The sequence below is a fragment of the Chelonia mydas genome, chromosome 15, assembly GCF_015237465.2.
Source record: "Chelonia mydas isolate rCheMyd1 chromosome 15, rCheMyd1.pri.v2, whole genome shotgun sequence".
Taxonomy (NCBI): Eukaryota; Metazoa; Chordata; order Testudines; family Cheloniidae; genus Chelonia; species Chelonia mydas.
Window position 1 is genome coordinate 11,674,485 of NC_057856.1, and position 17,939 is coordinate 11,692,423.

The window sequence follows — 17,939 nt, forward strand, 5'->3', positions numbered from 1 at the left end:
AGATGCCACTGACTATACCCATCTGAAGGCAGAGATCCTAGCACGATCGGGGTAACGGCAGCGGTAAGGGCCCAGAGGTTCCATGAGTGGAAATACCAAGAGAACAAACCCCCGAGGTCCCAGCTATTCGACCTCATATACCTCGCATGGAAATGGTTACAGCCGGAGGTGTGCAGGCCAGAGGAGATTTTGGAGACCCTGGTCATAGACCATTACATGCGGGGACTGCCGCTAGATCTCCGCTAATGGGTAGGCCAGAACGATCTGTCCATGTACGATGAGATGATCACACTGGTAGAAAGACAGATGACAGCTAGGGAACTGACCCGACTACCCAAGGAAGGCCCCTTTCGAAGCAAGCACCTGACCCCAACCCTGGAAGGTTGGGCAGCCAAATCCCCGGGGAGTCCTAGGTGGAAGAAGGGGGGGGTCAAAAACCAGCGGGGACTCCAGAAGGAAGGGATTGGCTTGAGTGGGGGGAACCCCGGGACTAAACCCCCTAATCCCCGGGATAGGGGAGTGATTAAAAGTAATTACAGATGTTATGCATGTGGGGAGTGGAGACACATAGCAGCACAATAATCCCAGCACCGAGGAGCCTATGCAATGTAACTTGGGGGATTGGGAGGTCCCATGCTCCCTTATCCACCTCGCGGGGGTCGCATTAGCCCCGCATAATTACACCGGGCCAGTGAGGATAAATGGAGCAGAGACTACAGTGCTTGTGGATTCTGGGAGTGCTATCACCCTTATATCGGGTAAGCTGGTAAAAAATAGTCAGCTACTACAAGCCAAACGCGTAGCAGTGACATGCGTGCATGGGGCCATGAGCCATTACCCCACCATCCCAGTGGAGATGGAGGTTCAGGGAAACCCCATTGAGGTGACCGTGGGTGTAGTTCCTAAACTCCCATATCCTGTAGTCATTGGCAGGGACTATCCAGGGTTTGATAATTTACTCCCCCCGGAGAGGCTGGAGGGAGGTGGGGACCCTGAGGACAACGAATTGTCACCGGGGGAATGTCAACCCCCGATGTTTGCTGAGATTTCTCAGGATCTGTTCTCAGCCCCCCGAAAGACCCAGAAGACAAAAAAAGAGAGGAAGGCCGTGAAGGCCTTGGGAACCCGGATCCTGACCCAGGGCCAGAAGACCTCCCTAGTAGGCAGATGGACGCGAGCAGCCAACAGAGAAACTTCCACCACAGAAGGTGAGCCAGAAGCTGCCCCCAGCCATGACGGCGGCGAGCTGTTGGAAGAAGCAGAAGCCGGCACCTGGGAGCTTGGGCAGGTTAGTCGCAGGAGAGAGACTTTTGGGCAGGACCATGTGGAGGACCCCAGATATGATAACGCCAGGAAAGAGGTGGCCGAGATTGATGGGATACCCGTGGATGGAAAGGTCCGGGGTCCCGGACCTTACTTTATAGTGAAGAAAGATCTCCTGTACTGCGTGGTGCAAATGCAGGAGCAAGAGATACAACAACTTCTCGTGTCAAGAAAACATCAAAAAGCCATATTGAGTCTCGCCCACAGTCACCTGTTTGGAGGACACCTAGGGGTAGAGAAAACCCAGGCACGGATCCTGCGGAGGTTCTTCTGGCCAGGAGTACATGAAGATGTCTGGCGAAACTGCACCTCTTGTCCGGAGTGTCAGTTACACAGCCCTCACCTGCACTTGCGGGCTCCTTTGATACCTCTTCCAATAATAGAGGTTCCTTTCGAACGGATAGCCATGGATCTGGTAGGGCCCCTAGAGCAGACAGCTCGGGACCTCCAACATGTGCTTGTTGTACTGGACTATGCAACCCGGTACCCGGAAGCTGTTCCCCTGCGCAACACAGCTTCCAAGACAATAGCTAAGGAGCTAGTACAGATCTCTGCCCGGGTTGGGCTACCCAAGGAGATACTGACTGATCAAGGGACACCTTTCATGTCCAAGTTGATGAAAGATCTCTGTTCATTGCTCCATGTACAAGCCCTACGGACCTCTGTATACCACCCGCAAACAGATGGCCTCGTGCAAAGGTTTAATAGGACCCTCAAGGCCATGATCAGGAAAGTGGTGAGCCGGGATGGGAAAGATTGGGACACCCTATTGCCTTACCTTATGTTCGCCATCCGGGAGGTTCCGCAAGCCTCCACGGGTTTCTCTCCATTCGAACTACTATATGGGCGCCACCCTCGGGGCACATTGGATATAGCCAGAGAAGCCTGGGAAGAGGAGCCAAATCCCAGAAGGAACATAGTTGAGCATGAACTGCAGATGAGAGATTGGATAGCCTGAGTTATGCCCATTGTATGGGAACACTTGGAGAGAGCACAGGAGACTCAACGAACCCATTATAACCACCAAGTGAAGCTTCGATGGTTCCAACCAGGGGATCGGGTGATGGTACTGGTGCCCACAGCAGAAAGTAAACTGTTGGCCCACTGGCAGGGACCCTACGAAATAATCGAAGCCGTGGGAGAGGTGAACTGTAAGGTGTGGCAGCCAGGCCGCCGGAAATCGGAACAAATTTACCACATCAATCTTCTAAAACCTTGGCACGATCGAGAGGCATGCTTAGTCATGCAGGAGACCCTTCCCCAGGAGGATAACTTACACGAGCAAGTGAGGATATCATCCGACTTGACGCTGATCCAAAAGATCGAGGCAGCCGATATGATTAATCGCAACCGAGATGTGTTCTCTTCAAAACCAGGGCGGACGACTGAGACCTATCACCATATCCGCACAATCCCCGGAGCCAAGGTAACATTGAGACCCTACCGAATCTCAGCAGCCAAAAGAGAAGAAATCAAGGCCAAAGTAAAGAAAATGTTAGAATTAGGGGTTACTTAAGAATCTTAGTCAGTGGTCCAGTCCCATTGTTCTAGTGCCTAAACCTGACGGTACCATGAGATTCTGTAATGACTTTCGCCGACTGAATGAAATATCCCAGTTTGATGCATACCCCATACCACGCATCGACGAACTGGTTGACCGACTGGGTAGTGCCCGATTCTTGACTACACTGGATCTGACAAAAGTGTACTGGCAGATTCCTCTGACCAAAGAAGCTAAAGAAAAGACAGCATTCTCCACCCTGGATGGGCTATTCCGTACACCGTCCTCCCTTTTGGGCTACATGGGGCCCCAGCCACATTCCAGCGCCTCATGGATAAGCTGCTGCGCCCCCATACTAGTTATGCAGCTGCATACCTAGATGATGTCATCATCCATATGCCAGACTGGGGAACCCACTTGGAGAAAGTTGAGGCAGTACTGCGCACCTTAAGGTGGGCTGGCCTCACTGCTAATCCCGCTAAATGCGCCATAGGGCTAGCAGAGGCTAGGTACCTGGGATATATTGTGGGAAGGGGCACAGTGAAGCCCCAAACGAATAAGCTAGAGGCAATTCAAAATGGCCCTGGCCGACCCGAAAGAAGCAGGTCCGTGCGTTCCTAGGCCTGATAGGGTACTACCAATGGTTTATTCCTCACTTTGCCACTAGGGCAAGTCCCCTAACGGACCTGGTGAAGAACCGAGGTCCAGACATGGTAAAGTGGACCGACACAGCAGAGGGGGCATTTACAGACCTTCAGATGGCCCTCTGTAATAACCCCGTACTCGTAGCCCCAGACTTTAACAGGGAATTTATTTTACAAACAGACGCTTCCGAGGTGGGGTTGGGAGCAGTTCTGTCGCAAATGGAGGGAGAAGAGGAACACCCGATCCTCTACCTAAGCAGAAAGCTTCTCCCAAGAGAACAGAAATACACAGTAGTTGAGAGAGAATGCCTTGCTGTCAAATGGGCTATGGAGACACTGCGTTATTACCTCTCAGGACGGCGATTTACTCTTGTGACGGACCATGCCCCCCTCCAGTGGATGCAGCAGAATAAGAAAAAGAATGCAAGGGTCACCAGGTGGTTCTTATCCCTCCAACCATTCCAGTTCCACAGACGGCACAGGGCTGGATGCCACCCTGGCAACGCTGATGGTCTGTCACGAGCATACTGCCTGGTGTCCCAAGTTGCCCAACTCTATGGTGTTGAGCAGAGGGGGGCGGATATGTGACAGGGCAAGGCCAGATGGCTATAGAAAAGTAGTGGGAGATAGATATATTAGCTCCAGGCTAAACAAATCCCTGGTACCAGGATAAGTGAAATGGCAGCTGCTCCAGGTCAATTAAGAACTTTCCAGAGGGCAGGGAGAAGGCTAGGTTGATTGGGACACCTGAAGCCAATTGGGCCTGGCTGAAACTAGTTAAAAGCCTCCCAGTTAGTCAGGTGGGAGTGCATGTCAGGAGCTGTGGGAGGAAGTTGCGCTGTTGGAGAGGCTGAGTAGTACACACCATATCAGGCACAAGGAAGGAGGCCCTGAGGTAAGGGTGAAGTGGAGCTTGAGGAATTGAGGGCTGCTGTGGGGGAAGTAGGCCAGGGAATTGTACATGTCATGTTTCTAAAAGGTCAGCTACCAGAGCTGATACTATTAGGGTCCCTGGGCTGGAGCCCAGAGTAGAGGGTGGACCTGGGCTCCCCCACACACACTTTTGCCCCCTGATTAATCACTGAGACTGAGAGACAACAGAGACTGTGCAAGGAAGGATAACTTCTCCTCACCTCCTTGCTGGCTTATGATGAAAATGGCTCAGTAGACTGTGACCCTTGTCTCTAGAGAGAGAAGGGTTACGTGCAGGGTCACGGTGGGCCTCTGAGGCTAGCGAAATCCGCCAGGAAACGCGGGACCCACAGAGGCAAGGACAGAGCTTTGTCACAGTATCCACTTACTAAAGGAAATGCAACCCCAACAGAATACTAAAAACTGTACAGAATCTATATTTGAAAGTAATAAATGGGCATGTTTTGGGAGTGGATAGGGAATAAGCACACACCTTTTTTAACAACACTGCAATGCATGAGACTGAGCTTTTTGGAAGCATGAAGTAGGATAACAATCCACTGCTGGTCTGCCCTGACTACAGTGAGCTTCAGGGATGGACAAGACAGATACATTTGGGTTAGCTTTGGGTTGATCTTAATTTTATTTTAACTTTTATTTCTGCAAATGAACAATGTGGTAGCTAACATTTCTGTAGGCACGGCCAGCATCTGCAGGATTTCTGTAATATTGCCCATTAGAGGTAGTTTTTATGTACACCATTTACTTTGTCAATTCTGTAAATAAATATCTAATTACTATGAAATAAAATATATACTAAAATATAAATTAGTGCCATCACTTTTAGGCAGCATCATGTGACCGGCCTATTCCCACTGATCCCATTATTGGAGGGTCGTAATAGCTGGTATGCAGGGTTTACAGTGACCAACAGTTTCAGTGAAATGGAAGAAAAAAAATAGTATGTGAAAAATACAAAGCTTATATTGAAGGGAGAACTTTTGTGTTTTATTTCTCATACAAAATGACAGTCATGCACAGCCAAAATCATGCACTGGAGAAAATACCCCACAAGCAATGGCTGTACACAGGAGAAACACTGTGCAAAATTGTACATAGGAGAAAAATCTCTCACATTTGTAAGGCAAGGTGTGATGCTTTGCATGAATGCTGTTGGCATACAGCTGACACGGCTGTTTGACCTTCTGAGGCATTAGCCACCAGTTGAGGGTTGCCTGGATATTGGCTAGTGGGGATTCTCTGCAGTGGTCAGTGGATTTCATGTCAGCCAGGCCCTTCCTTTCTCAAGAGGTTAGCGACAGCTACCTTCAGTGTTATAGCTACAGTGTGTATGCATGGGCAGCAGGCCAGACCCAGCACCGTCTCCTTCCCTCAGCTGCTCTGCAATACCCCCTCCCTATCTCCCACCTCCACCTTTGCAGCAGTAAAATGCAGCATTCGTAGTGCGCATGCGTTTACCCCAGTCGAGTCCTGGTTATTTATAGTAAGTGACGTCACCTAGAAATAGAACGCGGGGGAGCAGCGCCTCCTCCCCTCCCCTGCAGTCTCCTCAACTCCGCCCCCTCCTTGCCCTCACAGGGCGCAGGCGCGGGGGGCGGTAACAGTGCGCGAGGCACAGAACGGGGAGAGAGAGGGGCGACTAGCGAGCTGTACACGCTGGTGAGGGAACAGAGCGAGAGCGCGATCTTCGCTCCGCTGCGGTCATTGAGGTACCCACCAACCCCTGCCCGGCGAGCGCGACGCGCCAACGGCCGCCGAAAAGCCCGACGGTCACTGAGCGCAAGGCGCCAACGGCCGCGGAGTGAGCGCGTTCGCGCGCCAGGTAACCCGTGAAGCGCCACCTCTCCCCTCAGTCCCCGCGTGAGAGGGGTGCCGCCGAGTGCCCAGCCCGGCAGTCACCACGGAAGCGGCCATGGGGGACCGAGAGCAGCTGCTGCAGCGAGCCCGCCTGGCCGAGCAGGCGGAAAGATACGACGACATGGCCTCAGCCATGAAGGCGGTGAGTGGGGAGAAAGGTGTTGGCGGCGGCGGCTCCCACGCGGAGGAGAGCGGGAAGCTGGGCGAAGGCGGAGTTGGGGCCCCGGCGGGTGAGGCGGCTGTGGCGGGCCGCTGGGTCCCACCGGAGGGAGGCAGGGCGGGGTGGGGTCCGGTACCACGGCACGCTCGTTGCTGTGTCCCCTCAAGAGTCCTGGGTGGTGCCTTATAGCTCGGCACGGGGAGCCTGGGCTTTATCTCGGCAAAGCTGGGAGTGGAGGGGGCCGGTCCATTTTCAGCCGACGGAGCCAAAATCCCCATTGCTGCAGCGGGGTGTGCAGCCCTTCCGCTCTCCAGCCCCCCCCCCCCCCCCCCCCCGCCCCGGTACGCTACGGACAGTTCCTCACAGAGGGGATGTACTTGGGTGCCCCTCTCCCTTCTCTCTCAGCGGTGAGTGTCCGTGGCAAGCGGATGGACTAATACTGTCTCGACCTGTCCTTGCTGGGGGAAACTTCCTCTTCCCCATCGATCCTGCCCCGCCCCTGTCTGACGCCGGCCCAGGGCCCCCCATCCTCTGGGGTGGGCGGGAGATGCTGGGTTTGACCTTGGAGCGTTGGTTTAGCGCGTCCAGCTAACCTGGGACCAGTCTTAAAGCTGTAGGCGTGGGCTGATGGTGCTGTGTGTGGGGCCCGGTCAGTCTCTGTGCTTAGAGGTGGGTCTGGAGAAGCCTAACATGGGAAGAGGACCTTTTCCTTTCTAGATGTTTCTGTTGCATCAAGAAGGCATGACTGAAGGAGGCCTTACTCGCCAACCTGGGGAGCTTTCATTCAAAGATCATGTAATAGCTGCATCCGGGAACATAATCACTCACAGCACAAGATCCTTCAAGACATGCCTTTCTTTTTTCTCAATGCTATATAGCCTACAATCTGCACATAATTTTGAATACTGAAATGTATTCAAATAATATTTAAAGGTGGATTAAACCTGCTCCTTTTAAAACAAAGCATTTAACAGTAACTTGTACTGAACAGGTAATAAATTAGCAAACCAAACGTCTCATGTCTAAACTTCTCTTACTATATGTGAGATCCAGTGAAGAGTATTTTAGCTTTTTAAAATTAAATGTTGAATTAACATTCAGCATCCTTCCAGCTCATCTGCTCTACCTAATTCTTATTTATGATCATATTAATTTGTACAGTGTTAGCCCCCAAATGCCCCGCCAGTTCATAGCCATGTTGTGGGGTGGTGCTGTCTAAATAAATAGACAGTCCCTGCACAAAGAACTGGGTTTCAAATGGAGTTCATATCATAACAAAATCAATCTGTCCAAGATCAAAAATGTTATGATGCATCAAATTCTCCGTTTGTATCACACACCTTAAAATAAAAATTAAAAAACCTCTCAAATTCTGTTCGGTACTGATTTTTATGGTCTGCTTTGTATGTAATCTAGTACAGCACAACCTGTTATTTGGCTAATACAGTTCTTACACAGAAGGGCTCTTGGATATGTCTGTAACAGAGCTATTATGTTTGAAGTGAGAAATTATATTAATGGCACTACTAGATTTGCTAATTGAAGTGGGAATGACTCTACCCTTAGAAATACCTTTCATTGCTCATTCTAAAAAATACTGAATTGGACAAGCCCATATACAGGTTTTAGTGAAGTCTGTTGGTGATCCAGGAAATACTTTGTAAAACTGGGATATGTTTAGAAATACAAAAACGACAGCTGAAATATTTTTACTATTTAAAATTTCCTATTCAAATATTGGAATGCATGAAATTAGAACACAAAAGCAGAGTGGAGCTACCATCTTTCAGGAAATGCTGCAGATAATTAATGTTTGTCTAATAGACCATTTTAAATTTAAAAATATTTTGCTATTTTTTTATCATTCCATCTTGTTCCAAAATCATTCGCCTTTGCTTTATCATATTTCCTTTGCCCTCCAATAATGCATATGACAGTGCAGTTCCTTTAGGGCTCTAACTTCAATATTTGGCTCAATGCATTGAATTTTGACAAAGGTGCTAATTGCTTCTTTAATATATACCTCACATAAGCAATTAAAAACCAAACTAAAATGGAAGTTAAAATGTTTCCACTTTATTACACATGGTGAAATAACTTTAGTTATTCCTTGAATACAAAAGTAGTTAACTCCAGTTTCTCCAAATATATTTTAATAAAATGTTGGTTATCTGGATACTTTTTTGCAGGTGTTCATTCTAGAACATGCTGTAACTTAGAACATCCATTTTGGGCAGGTTTTGGGGAAAGAGTGGGAGCTTATATTGCCTTTCATATAAAAATGTATAATGTGGGCTCTTACAATTACACACAACTAACACATTTCCTCTAATTTCAATACGTATAACCTAAGCAAAAAGCTTCTGGCTTTTAAAGTAGCCCTTCCCATGTTTTAAAAAAAAAAAAAGCAAATATTTCCCTCTGTACATTAGTTTCTCTGACAATTACATGCAAAAATGTAAACTGACGTGAATATCCTTAAACTAAGACATTTCTTAATATAAGGGTGCAAAAACACTTGTGTATAGTGGGAGAAATACATTCCACATTTTCTGCCAAAGAGACTAAAGACTTTAACAGTATGTTTCAAGTTAATGGTAGTTTTGTAAAAAGCTAGTTGATGTAGCAATTCTAATAATTTAAACCTTATAGGAAATACTGTGTATTTGTTAAAGTAATAGTACAATTATTAACTGCTGTTGAGTTTTTCTTCTTGGCTGAATGCCATTTTTTTCCCACCTACCATGATGAGTAGCAAGAGAGGAAGATAAGACTGCAGTGTGACATAGACAGTGAGTTTGGTTTTCTTTCAGAACCCTAAAGTTCCCTCCATGAGAAATACAGTCAAATGTACCTCTGTAAAATGGCATTTTGCCAAGGGGTGTGGCACATTCATTTAATTAAACCCTTCTCTAGGGCTCCAGCAAACTAACATTCCTTCTTCTGCTGGACTTCCGCATTGGTGTTTTTAATTATTATACAGAGAACAGGAACAGGCCATAGCTGTGAAAAAACAGAGTAAATAAAAATATGCTTTTAGTATAAGAATGGCACTTCACATGTCTGATGTTTGAAAAATTATATGAAGAAGCAATATTGCATTAAATGCTTTGTTCAGATTAATTTCAGAAATGGTATGAAATATTGACTAATAAAAAAAAGGGGTTAAGCTTATTCTGCTATATACACCATGAGTTGTAGAACTCAAAATATATGAATTCCTGTGCATTTTGCTCAAGATTTTGATTAGTCTGTATTGCTATTTAGTGACACATCTTATACACTAATTTGAAATGAGTAAGTTAAGTAGAACTGAATTATTAATTTTGAGAGGAAGTAATCTTGAGTAATTCTTGTGAGATATGTGGACTACTGAAGTCCTTGCCAAGGCTCACTGCAGATGGAAAATATATATATAACATAAATGAATATGGTACGCACATCATTTTCAGTTTTTATCAGTATTTTTATCTATCTATCTAAAATAGGGCTCTAACTTAATTTTTAGGGAGCTGTTGAAATTTCCTTTTTCACATTTGGTGTTAAAGAATTTTGACAGATTTGCACTTTCAGTATTACATCCTCTGGCTCTTTTTTCTCTTTCCAGTGATTGTCCCTTTTTGGTAATATTGTGTGTGCGGAGAAGCAGGTAGCAGGGATGCTTTTGATGTAAATAAAAACAACGAGGAGTATCCCTGCCTGCTGCAAGACTGTCTAGCGCTTTGTGCTGGTTTGATACTAAGGGTATGGTTTCAAACAGAGTTAACTTGTGAGATTGGCATCCAAGTTAGCCTGGCCCAGGTGTGAGCAGCCACACTGCAAAGCCATACCCAGATTACGGCGTTCTCACTGATGCTACTTGTCACCTGTGTTTCTCTAAGACTTTTGGGGTCCTATCCCATGTTCTTTGTGCTATGGTAAACTGAGTCTCTCTGAATCTTTCTGAGTCAGTTGTGGGAGAACTTGGGTGCCCAGTTAGTCAGACCTGGGGAGAAGGGTGTCAAATTGTAGAAAGGCATTGGAGAACTGTCAGCACTCAAATAATTTAGTGGATGTCCCCACTGCACAGTGGGTGGGTTACTACCCTGAGTTAAATCGGCAGCTGGACTTTAATCTACGCTCTCAGAAAGGCCAGCTAGCCTGAGCTGAAAGCGCAGGTAGACTCAGGTGAGTGGATTTTCTGTGTGGATGCAGGCTTGGCAAGCTGGTCAGTTGACTAGTCAAAAAGGTTACTTGACCGCTACCTATTTGACGGTCAAATATTCAGCAAGAATATCCTGATATAGGTGCCAGCCTATTTTTTCGATTGCATCATGGTGCCATTCTTTTTTTTTTTTTTGGGCGGGGGGGGGGAGTTACGAAAAACAAGTTACTTAACAGGGGTATTTTAACTCAGAAAAATGCAAAACAATAAAATTCTATCTGAGGCTAATCTTATTGGGGACCATAAAGTCTTACTCCTTTTGTTACTGTTGTTTCTGTTCTAATAAACTAGTGCTTGAAAATATTTGACCATTTCTGACATTATCTGATCAAGCCTGACTGGGCAATTGACCAGTTATTTTTGAATTGGTCAAATTTCCAGTCTTACATGGATGGGGGAGGGTTAGGGGCAACACCTGAATAAGATCCTGAGTTAACTGCATGAAGATGCACCCTCAGTGGCTCCTTATCATACTCCTAGCACTGCTGTGGCTTTTACCATAGTAATGTGAGAGCATGCTTTTTGCCTACCATCAGGTAACAGGTAATGTTTACTCACTGCAAAGCCCAAGAGTCCTCTGTCTCCAACAAGAGATGGCTATGGGTATAGGGGAAGAGAAGCTGCCTTCTGTCCTTCAAGACAGTGTTTTTCAACCATGTGTGGGAGATGGTGGGGTTGAGAAGCTGTCTGCATGCCACAGACCTCTACATTACATCAAAATGTGTATCATCCACCATTAAAGGAAATTTATTCCTGCAGTGGGTAAAGCAGGAGGTGACTTCTTGACAGCCACCTGCCTTCCATTTCTGCTCCCACAGTATACCCAAATGCTGTTGGTTACTGAAGAAGCTTAAATCTGCAGGCCTGTAACACCCTGCTTCTCTCACTCTTCATGCACTGAAGTAAACTACAGGAGTAATGTGATTTGGAACCTTGGGACTCCTGTTTGTTGTCCATCCATTTAGAAGGCTATCTGAGTGAGTGAACAATAAAATAGTGCAAAAAAACCCCTTCGAAAAACACAAACTAGAAGGAAGCTGATCAGGAAAAAGAAAATGGACAGGAAAAAATGATATGCTGGGACATAGGGCAAGGGTGACATTAGAAAGGAGGGGTACCCATCAGTTGATCACAGAAAGGCAGGGAGTGTTGCTTCAGAAATGTAGAGCAGTGTTTCTCAAGGACTGCTTCGTAGACCAGTGCCGGTCCCTGAGATTTCCCTTACACAGTTTAGGAAGGCAGCAAGCTGGTCCCTGGAATCAAAAAGACTGAGAAACACTAATGTAGAGAACTCCTGCCATGAGCAGAACAAGAGCGGTGCTGAAATTAATTCAGTACGCTGAATAGCCTTCTCCTACCATGAGCTGCTGCTGAGTTGCAGATTTTGAGGCCCTTTTCCTCAGTTGTAGACAACTGACAGGCCAAACAGCTGAGGTTACAGTGGAGTTTTACTCCACTCAGGCAGCCCTTGATGAAAAACAGGTCTTTCCAAAACTGTGTTGATATAACAGTGTATGGTCACTACAGTTCTACACTGAGTTTAATGCAGTGTATGTACCACATACAGTATTATAGTCACAGTTGTTTACAGAGGTGAATGTGCCCATGCCTATTTTGAAGGTAATCATGTCAGTGTCAGTTTCTACATGAAACTAATCTGATTATAACCCTGTGGTGAGGGAGGTGGGGCAGGGGACAGATAGTTTTGGGAATGGTGTGGGTGTGTTGTTTTCACTTGTATGTATTGCTCATCTAAAAAAAATATTTTCAGAATATGATTCCAGGTTGAAGATTCATGGTGATGCATAGATAGCTTCAGCATACAACTTACAAGATTCCATACCTGTCATGTCTGACAAAGGCAAATGTGAAGTGGTGTTGGGCCCACTACAGGGTGAGATAGTTAAAGGTACCCTGTAAAAAAATTGAAACTTTTTTTTTGTACTTTTTTTGTTTCCTTGATTTATAAAGACAGCCTGAAAGCGCACTTTCTTTCACACACTCTGCAGGTTTCAGATGTTTTCTGGAAGTTAATCCCTTAATTAAAGGAATGGGTGCTGAATCCTTGATAAAGATCTCTTCTCTCAAATATTGTAGTTAAGCAGGTGTTAATAACAGTTTTGAACTAAGAATAAAAATAACTGAGTCAGTCAGGTTTCACTTCCTTGGTACTTGCAATCTTAAAATCTTACTTCTTGTTCCACCATCTGTAGCTTTTAAGGGCAGAAAAATTATTTATTTTATTTTTTAAACAAGGTAGGGGGGCAGAATGAATCTTTTAACAAAAATTCGTTCCCTTTCAGGCTACCTTAATAAATCATAAAGCAGCAAAAAAAGTACTCACAATGCTTTTTAGGCTTTTTATCACCTTTTTAATAACTTCTTGTAAAAAAAAAAAGATACTTGCTTCTTTCAAATTGAATGCTAATTGTCCTTCATGACCCTGGCTTTGCACTCACTGTGGGAATTGCATGTTTTGCCAAATGACTTCCCCAGTATGGATTTGCAAAGGGACTGTATCTATAGAACAGCTGTGTGGAAAGCAAGCCCTATTTGTCAAACTATTTTTGGGATGTTGAAGTTACTAAGCTGTTCTTAGACTTCCTTTAATAGGAAAAAAATTCTTGAAATTTATGTATGGCAGACCAAAATCTTCTGATTTCCTCTGGAACCCCCCACTTAATCTGGCATTGGAGTATGATACAAAGACACTGCTGGTCTCCTTGCTTAGTGGTATTACAGCAATGGATATGAATTAGATGTCCATATTGCTTCTTCTGTATCTTTCAGCAGCCTCTGTTCCAGTTGACCTGCTTGCAGAAATGACTTGAGAGGTCTCCAGACTGTGGTGTTGAGGAAACTGCTTATTTGCCTTGAGGTTGCTGCTTATGTGGCATGCCACTGGATTCTGTTCTGTCAGTTCCTCCTGGTCAGTACATAATAGGCCACTAGGAGAAATAGTTAGACAGTTTGAGCTATGTAGCCATATGTGCTGGTGATACCCAGTTCTGTCCCCCTTTTTTTTTTTTTTTTAAATCAAATCCATTAGGTGCCTATCTATAAGAGGATCCTGGATAATGTTTTTTCTCACAGATGCCTCTGGCAAGGAGGGTGCAACCTTCCTCTTGTGTAATACAGGCTGCATTTAGCCTCGTGTTTGTGACTTGTTTGTGCCCCTAAACACCTTTTTGGAGCTTCAGGTGATGCAGAATCTAGTGGCTCACTAACTGGTGCTTCTTGTGTGGAGCATGTTAGACCTGTGTTCTCGAAGTTGCACAGCCTACTATTTTTCTTGTAGGTGTAATAAATTGTGTTCATTTTGATCTATAAAACCACGTGTGGTTTGGATCCTGGCTGTTGTGTAGACTATGTGGAAATTAAGATCCGCTGAGACACTTAATTCAGTTTTTAAAGTTGTTAGTTGTCAGGGGCTTGGGGGAAGGTGTTGTCAGTTGAGGTCTTTTGAGGCTATGAGCTTTCCTGTGTTGGTCTGATAGTCTGTTTCACTTTTGCAACAGTCCCCTAAGTATTCTAGTTACTCACTCTTTTGCTTAAGGAAGGGTATATACATAACTTGAGTTTCTGTTGTGATTGGCGAGGGAGAGTTCTTCAGTTATTTTTGTCAAGTGGCTTGTAATTAATATATACTAATTTGCTGTCCAGTATCCACGTGTTATAATGCACTTTATTTTCAACTTGCACACTTTTAAAATTTTCATTATGCACACAGTTGTGGGGAATTGGGGATGCTTAAGTTTGAAGTGGAAAGAAAGGGCTTGGAAAGGAGAGAGAAACTGAGGGGGAAAGATATAAAGGCAGGAGCATGAGAAGCATGAGCATGGAAAGAAATTGGACAGCTGATGGGTTATATTAGCTTTAAGAAATATGCTATAGGTACAATGGACTGAGGCTAAACATGGTGTATAGTTTCTCTAAATTGCAAGCACAACCAATAGTTTTGCTTGGGTTATTATTCAAATTGTCTTTTTAAATGAAGATGTCATTAAAGAGGACTGTAGCTGGTTCTTGGGAACCTAGCTTTCCATAGGTTGCCTTGGAAAGTGATAGGGAGCAGCATACTCTGTCTTTGAGTCACTGAGCTGTAGAAGCAGTGCATTATGGAGGAATGGGTAGCAAGTAAATACTAAAGAAGTTAGTGTGTCTTCAGAGGTTCTAAATGTGGTGCAACCATTAGTGCCATGAGAATTCTAATATTTCGTTAAGATGAACTGTTTTGTATCTGAAAAATTAGATGCCATTCTTGAATAGTTTATCGGTTACTGCGGTACTCTAGAAATGTAAGTTATCCTCTTGAATTTGGTGAGGAGAACTTTAAATGTCTGATTTAGTTATTTGTACCATGCCTGTGTATTGCAGTGTAAATACAAAAATTTCTTTTAATACTTATGAAATCATTTTGGCTTCATCTCAGTGGCGATGGGAAGCAACCATTTCCTTTGCCACATTAGTTTTTTTCCACAGTTGTCATAAAATTATAATATAGTGTTGCTAATGAAGTATGCTTAGTATTGTAAACTTAGATAAGTCAAAGCACTTGCATTCATCAAGAACCACTCCCCAGTTTAGAACCTCCAATTGTTTGCTAAAATAGAAGTAATCCTAATTTATAGAGTTCAGAAACTTTCTTCACAAACTGTAGTAAAGTGCAGTAAATTAAATGTATTATAAACATGCAATATTTAAAAATGTTACTATAGTCTCATGAGTCAGTATAAAAGTTGTAACAATTCATTTTGTAATTATTGCAATATGTGTTTAACTTTTTTATTTTTTACTCCCAAGGGACGTTCATCTATCTTTTGAACCTTCCAACCTACTCCATTTTATATAATTTCTTCCCTTGCCTAGCTTCAAAATCCTGGGTTACAACCACCGTTTTAGCTGAAAACAGGACAGATTTTAATCAGATTGTATGAATTAAATCCCTAAGACACAATAAAGGACGTGTTGTGGAGCAGTACAACCCAGTTCTCCTCCAGTGGCTGAGCATACTGTCTCCTTAGTACACACCTTGAATTGTCTGGCACTGCCCTATACTGTGGCTAGACGATTTGGCAGTATAACGCATTTGAATTTAATAGGAAAAGTGTAGTGTATTTGCCTTTTTGGAAAGACTCTCCAAATCAGTTGTCTTCCTCTTGAATACTTCTGCATCTTGCCAGTTAGATGCACACTGTTCAGTGGCTGTTCTTAATAAAGTCTCCTTGATAAGACTTAAAAGCGTAGTATATAAATGTTTACAAATACCTTAGGGAGGTGATATGGTAAAGTTTAAAGTGAAATATGAATTTTCTTAAAGGAATTGACTTGCACTCAGGTCTTCAGTTTTGGTTAAACTGAACAAGAACACCATCATGTCTAGAAGGAATTTTTTTCCCCTTGCAGTTTCTAAGTTGGTATGATGGAAATATTGAATGAGGATTGCATTCTTTTCTTCCTCAATGTCAAGCTATTTTAAGTTGATCTTTCTGTGTATATTTGCAGGTGACTGAGCTGAATGAGCCCCTCTCCAATGAAGATAGAAACTTGCTGTCTGTAGCCTACAAGAATGTGGTTGGGGCTAGACGATCTTCCTGGCGAGTCATCAGCAGCATAGAGCAGAAAACTATGGCGGATGGGAATGAGAAGAAGCTGGAAAAAGTTAAAGCTTACAGAGAGAAGATTGAAAAGGAGCTGGAGACAGTCTGCAATGATGTTTTGGCCCTCTTAGATAAGTTCTTGATCAAGAATTGCAATGACTTCCAGTATGAGAGCAAGGTCTTTTATCTGAAAATGAAAGGAGATTACTACCGCTATTTGGCAGAAGTTGCTGCTGGTGAGAAGAAGAACAGTGTTGTGGAAGCTTCAGAGGCTGCCTATAAAGAGGCTTTTGAAATCAGCAAAGAGCACATGCAGCCCACTCACCCAATAAGGCTTGGGTTGGCACTCAACTTCTCAGTGTTCTACTATGAAATCCAGAATGCACCTGAGCAGGCCTGCCTTTTAGCCAAACAAGCCTTTGATGATGCCATAGCTGAGCTGGACACACTAAATGAGGATTCCTACAAGGACTCCACACTTATCATGCAGTTACTTCGAGACAACCTCACTCTCTGGACAAGTGACCAGCAGGATGAGGAAGCAGGAGAGGGCAATAACTAAAGAGCTTTCATCCTAGCCCTCCATCATCCACTTCACCATCCCCATTATCACCATCCCACAATATTTCCTTGCCAGTCTCACTAAATATCTAGTGCTAAGCATATCTGTATTGTCAGCACAGCTGTTCAGATCTGCAGTCCACTTTATCAGGAGGCAGTTTTGGATAAGTCTTCATGAGCATTGCTGGATTGATTGATTGAGCTGCCCTGTTTATCATAGTTGCACTTGAGTGGTGCAGAAAGATGCATATTAAAGAGGCATTTTAGTTTGCCTGTTGATCATAAAATATGGGCAAGAATAATAGAAAGTGAATTAATCAGAAATCTAATCTTTAAATTTTCCATTTGAAACAAGCTGATAGTGTTTTGTTAAGCAGTACATCTTGTGCATGCAAAGCAAATTAGCCACCCTAAAAACTTTTTCAACCGATGAAAACAGTTAAGCTGATGTGAAGTGACAACTTAGTTCTATTTATCAGTTTACAAACTGTTCAGAATGTGAGGTTTTGGTAGCAACTTGTTTTTTGCCTCTTTAACTTATGATGTGCACAGACTTTCATTTAATGCAATGCATCTACTTAAAAGTTTTGATACTTGTAACCTCTTTTGCAGTTGTTTTGAAAAATCATGAATTTATTTTTTGTAAACTCTTTCGCTGTTTAGTTGTCTGTGTATTCTGACAGCGCCATGTCAATGTTAGCCCATGTTAAGATGGATGACTCTCTGAGATGCCAGACTTCTAAATTTAATGTTTTGGAATTAAAAGAATAAAATAAAATGCTGCTTCGGAAATATTATCTCTACGTGAGCTGTCCTGTCATCTTTTCATAAGAATGGAGATTTATAGAGGTGTCCAGCTTGCAAAGATTTAAATTGTCCTAAATACATTGAAGAGAATGTAGCAATCCAAACTAAATACGTAACATTGCTCACCTATATCCCATTGGGGCTGCCAGTTGCATATTCAGTGCAGCTGTAATGCAAGCCTGCTGGTTAATGTTTACAAGATTCTAAAGAGCATTGCTTGTTGACTTACTAATTAGGTACAAAAAGACTTGTATTTATTGCTTCTGTCCATAATGACTTGTAGACTTTTTTCTTAAAAATCTCAACCGAGTTGCTTATACCCATTAACGAATTCTGAATTAAGTTTCTT

General features: G+C 43.9%; 1 protein-coding gene across 1 annotated transcript; it reads left to right on the forward strand.

Annotated features, from left to right (window-relative positions):
• The first annotated feature begins 5,818 nt into the window (after window positions 1-5,818).
• YWHAH (tyrosine 3-monooxygenase/tryptophan 5-monooxygenase activation protein eta) lies at window positions 5,819-17,586 on the forward strand. The gene is made up of 2 exons (XM_007061571.4): window positions 5,819-6,400; window positions 16,128-17,586. Exons 1-2 carry the CDS (start codon window positions 6,314-6,316, stop codon window positions 16,782-16,784), a joined length of 744 nt encoding a protein of 247 aa, XP_007061633.1. The 5' UTR covers window positions 5,819-6,313; the 3' UTR covers window positions 16,785-17,586.
• Window positions 17,587-17,939: the final 353 nt, after the last annotated feature.